Source organism: Theropithecus gelada, chromosome 1, assembly GCF_003255815.1.
Source record: "Theropithecus gelada isolate Dixy chromosome 1, Tgel_1.0, whole genome shotgun sequence".
Classification (NCBI taxonomy): Eukaryota; Metazoa; Chordata; class Mammalia; order Primates; family Cercopithecidae; genus Theropithecus; species Theropithecus gelada.
This window is the reverse complement of record NC_037668.1, coordinates 51,005,066-51,010,243: the sequence shown is the minus strand read 5'-3', so window position 1 is coordinate 51,010,243 and position 5,178 is coordinate 51,005,066. Positions and strand designations below refer to the sequence as shown.

Below are 5,178 nucleotides of genomic sequence, written 5' to 3'. Positions count from 1 at the left end.
CCTGGAAATGCTTACAAAATGATTCCTGACACTGGGAGGAGATAGTTAGAAAAAAGAAGAAAAAAATTATACACATATATAGATAAAGGAAGAAGGTGGAAAGAAAGGGAATAGACAAAAGAAAAGAAATAACTAGAAGAGAAAGAAAAAAAAGACTTTAAAGGGCCCCAATTGAAGGAACATTATCAAGTTCTCAGCATCTGCAATTCACAAGCCGCTCGCGGTTGGGGCGGTGCAGACCCCGCCCCTTTCTCGGGTGTCCCGCGCTCATTGGTGGTGGAGACAGTCGCCGGCCGGTGACTGCCCGAGGAAAGGTTGCCTGGGACACGCATCCCTGTGTGAACGCATGACGTCCCACCCTGGCGCCAGGCTGTCTGGGGCTGAGTCTTAGATCAACACAGCTGTGGGACCGGGACCCACAGCTGGGCAAAGGAGCGGATTCCTCAACAAAAAATAGGATTGTGAGAAAAGTTCTGAAACAAAAACAGCGCAGACAAAAGCCTTAATGACATCCTTTCATAAAAATAAAAAATGCAAGAGGGGGGAAAAAGCTGGTAAAAGGAGCAGAACTGGGAACAGAAAGTTCAGAGGCATTTGGAATAAGAGGCTGAGGCCCCACCACCGCTAAACAAGTTGCAGAAGGCCTGAGCTAGCCTGTCCAGTCTGCTGTGGGGAAAAAGAAGTCTCTTGCGTTTAAACTCTATTCAGGGTTCCTAACCATAACCGGCTTCTTTCAGAATTAGAATCTTCGTCTAGAGAAGACCCTTAAAGGTCACTTGCTTCCTCCCAGCCTCCTCCTACCCACTATCTTTTTTCTTTCTTTCTTTCTTTTTTTTAAGAGAAAATGAAGCCCAGGAAGGGAGGAAATTCGTCCAAGGGCACACTGCAAATTATTGGCATGCACAGAACAGAATTTTGCTTGCTAATCCCACGGCATCCTTCTGCCTTATGTCACACAGCCCATGGGCATTTCAGCCTGGAAGCATCCTGGGAAATAATAAATGCGAAAGTGCTTTGCAAACCTAAACCACTATACAAGCCTGAGGCATCAGCTGTAGTAGTGGAGGAAAGAAAAGAAGGAAGGAGAACCTGGGTAGACTGAGCACCTTCCACACAACTGGCCCATGCTGGGCCCCCCAGGCAGTAAGAAGACTTAAGATCAGATGGAGTGAGCACATCAGGTGCTCTGCAAAGAAAAAGCATTCAATAATTATCAAATGAATGAATGAGTAGACCCAATTAGTTCCATTTTATAGATGGGAAAATAGAAGCACCCAGGGATAACTTAGCCGAAGTTCACACAATTAGTTTAGAAGAAGAATGGACATTTGCACAGAAATCTGCCTGGACCGTGATTTTTCTAGAACCCCCTGGACTTGACCATTTTGTCACAGAAGTCTGCAAGATAGGAAAAGAAGGATCTTCTCTTGGTTATTCAGGAGTTCCTACAACCACTATTTTGCCTTTCCTGATCAAATAGCTGGCACTCGACTGCTGTAGCATATAAAGACTGACTGGCCCACTCACAGGTTATTTTCTTCCTCTTTTCTTATACTAAAGAGCCTGTCCTTGAAAAAAACATTCCAGGAAGAAATCTTTCTTGGGCCACAGAGCCCTGTGGTTTGATGAAAAAGAACAAGGCTTCAAGACTGGCTCTGCTATTACTTGTAGTGTAACATTGGATGTGTCTTAAATGCCCTCCTTGGGTCCCTCAGCAGCCTTCACCTACCTATCCAAATTTCACACAGTCTTGGACTTCTGCAGTTGGAAAGGATTTAAAATAATCACTCAGCACCATCTTCTATTTTACTCACAAGGCAATTAAAGCCAGGGTACCTGGGCTTGTTCAAGATTACATGACAAATTATTGTCAGGGCTAGCACTATGAACCCAGGGCTCTCAATTCCCAGTGTCCTTTTTAACTGTTTTGAGACTCTCTTTGGCTCTGAGCTCCCCTTGTCCTGTTCATCAGTGCCACACACTATTGAACTCTTGTTTTCTGTGTTAATCTTCTCTCCCCAAATTGTGGGGTGCTTGAAAGCAGGAACCACTGTTTTATGTGGAGGGAGTCCATATATATTCACCAATGGTTCATTAGGAAAGTAACTATTGGAATCCCACTGGGTCATTTCCAAAATGGAAAGCAGCATCTTGGAAATGCAGGTTCCCAAATGTCTAAGGAGGTGACAAGAAGACAAGCAAAGAAAGAATACTGAGCACAGTGTCCTCTTGCAATACAGGACTTAGTTTGCCGGCCCTCTGGTTCCTTTCCTGGTCTTTCAGATGGAGCTGGAGCTACTTCAGCAGGGCTAAGAATAATCAAGTCCAGGTGGCCTGCCCTTCCATAGGAGAAAGGGATAGACAATAGAGCAATGAAATTACCATTGTTTTCTGCACAGAGGTGTGTGGAAAGTAAGGAGAGGGGAAGTTAACAAATTTGCTGACCCAATGGGGGGCTCTTAAAAAGGTTTATATAGGAATTGTCCCATCTGTGCCTCCACATTTAAAACCTTGTCTAAAATTCTAATTGAACTCACAAAGCACAACTGTGCATATATTTGGTTCGTTATGGAGTTCACAGGGCAGAGGGTCCAGGCTCCTTTTTTCCCCATGCAAAAAACATGGGCTCAGGCTTTCTTCTTTTCCCCTGTTGCTCAAATAAATAGTGTTCTTTGCTCAAACCCCCTTTCCCTCCTCCTTCTGCAATCTCAGCGCCTAGCGCAAATCTGTTTTCTTCATTGTAACCTCAGCTTCACCGCAATTAATTTTTTTTCCCTCTGGTCACAAGATAATTCCTGACGCCAGTGAGTCTGGAGGTCAGACGAACAGCAAATTGGGGAACAAGGCGGCACTAATTCCTTACAAGTTTCCCTTGAAAAATCTTTTGCTTAAAAAAAAGGGAGGGGGGAGCTTCTTTGCTGTTCAGGGATTTATGACCTCGGAGGAGCTGTGGGTTCGAACCAGTGTTGGGCTAAAGGCGGACTGGCAGGGGGCAGGGAAGCTCAAAGATCTGGGGCGCTGCCAGGAAAAAGCAAATTCTTGCAGTTAATGGTTTTGAGTGATTTTTAAATCCTTGCTGGCGAAGAGGCCCGCCTCGCCCCAGTATCAGCGCTTCCTCATTCTTTGAATCCGCGGCTCCGCGGTCTTCGGCGTCAGACCAGCCGGAGGAAGCCTGTTTGCAATTTAAGCGGGCTGTGAACGCCCAGGGCCGGCAGGGGCGTGGCCGAGGCGCGCCGTTTTGAATAAAGGGGCGTGCCTTCGAGGCGGGCTCTATAAGTGCCCGCGGCCGCGAGCGTGTGCGCATTGCAAGCCGCTGTGAGGGGATTTCTTTGGGTTTTCTTCCCCTTTTGGGCACCTCTGGACTCACTCCCCAGCAATGAAGGCGCTGAGCCCGGTGCGCGGCTGCTACGAGGCAGTGTGCTGCCTGTCTGAACGCAGTCTGGCCATCGCCCGGGGCCGAGGCAAGGGCCCGGCAGCCGAGGAGCCGCTGAGCCTGCTGGACGACATGAACCACTGCTACTCCCGCCTGCGGGAACTGGTACCTGGAGTCCCGAGAGGCACTCAGCTTAGCCAGGTGGAAATCCTACAGCGCGTCATCGACTACATCCTCGACCTGCAGGTGGTCCTGGCCGAACCAGTCCCAGGACCCCCGGACGGCCCTCATCTCCCCATCCAGGTAAGCCTGGAAGCCGGAGCAGGGCTGAACACTCAGGCAAGGATGCTGCCAGCCCCTTGGAGCGCCAGATTGCCTTGTGTAACCCTTCCCTCTTTTCCTCTTTTATCAGACAGCCGAACTCGCTCCGGAACTTGTCATCTCCAACGACAAAAGGAGCTTCTGCCACTGACCCGGCCGTGTCCTGACACCTCCAGGTGAGCATCTCCTCCCTTGGAGAGGGAGGTTTAAACGGCCAGTTCTGGAGTTGGCAGACCTTTTTAAAGATTGCCACTCCCTCGGTTTAGGGAAATCGAGGCCAGAGACGGACAAGTGACTTGCCCATGGTAGCATTAAATGAATGGCAGAGTCAGTTGCCATGTGATGTGCATTTCAGCCTTAAACGCGCGTCGCCCCTGCCCTCATGCTGTGGCCGAGGGTCTGGGAAAGTACACGCGGGTCCGACTAAATAATAAGTCTCTGATCGGAGTTGTATACGGAGCTGTGTCTTCGGCAGCCCCCTCCCAGCTAGTGTCAGTTCCAAGTGGGAGGGGTAGTGCAAGCTCCGCCTGTGGCCTTTGGCGCCAACTGGGTGGGGGCAGCGTGGGGCACGGAGCTATCAGCTGGAGGTAGAGACCAAGTTTCCTCCCTGGCGCCGACCAGTCTGCGGACGGCCCCCGCCTCGGCGCGCTCGGCGGAAACTGACTGCTCCTTGGTCTTCTTTCCTCCCCCGCCCAGAACGCAGGTGCTGGCGCCCGTTCGGCCTGGGACCCCGGGAACCTCTCCTGCCGGAAGCCGGACGGCATGGATGGGCCCCAACTTCGCCCTGCCCACTTCACCAAACCCCTTCCTGGAGGCTGAACCTGGTGCTCTGGAGCGAAGGACTGTGAACTTGTGTGGCCTGAAGAGCCAGAGCTAGCTCTGGCCACCAGCTGGGCGACATCACCCTGCCCTTGCCCCACCCCCAAGTTTTAAGGACTGTCTTTTCAGAGCTTGGAGGTGTGGAAGGAGTGGCTGCTCTCCAACTATGCCAAGGCGGCGGCAGAGCTGGTCTTCTGGTCTCCTTGGAGAAAGGTTCTGTTGCCCTGATTTATGAACTCTATAATAGAGTATATAGGTTTTTGTACCTTTTTTTACAGGAAGGTGACTTTCTGTAACAATGCGATGTATATTAAACTTTTTATAAAAGTTAACATTTTGCATAATAAACGATTTTTAAACACTTGTGTATATGATGACACCCGTCTCCACTAAGTACTAATGATGCTTTCTCTCACACGGCTGCATTTAGGGAGCTTTGGGAAAGTGAACTTGCTCACTCCCATGAGAGAGAGATAAAAAACTGCCCAGCTGAGAGGGGATGGGGTGGGGAGAGAAGGGTTCATGATGGGAGTCCCATGGCCATTGAGTGATGGGTGCAGAGAAGAGATCTGGACTCTGCCTTGTTATTTCCTGGATGAAGGGAAACCAGAGAGACTGGTGCAAGCTCGCCCAGCAAGTTGGGGGTTCAGGCAAGTTGAGAACTG

At 49.9% G+C, this 5,178-nt stretch overlaps 1 protein-coding gene across 2 annotated transcripts; it reads left to right on the top strand.

Moving 5' to 3' along the window:
- Positions 1-2,963: 2,963 nt before the first annotated feature.
- On the top strand, positions 2,964-4,882 carry ID3 (inhibitor of DNA binding 3, HLH protein). 2 transcript variants are annotated; one of them, XM_025385945.1, is made up of 3 exons: positions 2,964-3,676; positions 3,786-3,870; positions 4,391-4,882. In XM_025385945.1, exons 1-2 carry the CDS (start codon positions 3,377-3,379, stop codon positions 3,843-3,845), a joined length of 360 nt encoding a protein of 119 aa, XP_025241730.1. In that variant the 5' UTR covers positions 2,964-3,376; the 3' UTR covers positions 3,846-3,870; positions 4,391-4,882. The 2 variants fall into 2 exon arrangements, with proteins under 2 accessions (XP_025241730.1, XP_025241722.1); XM_025385937.1 differs by having other exon boundaries at positions 2,964-3,870.
- Positions 4,883-5,178: the final 296 nt, after the last annotated feature.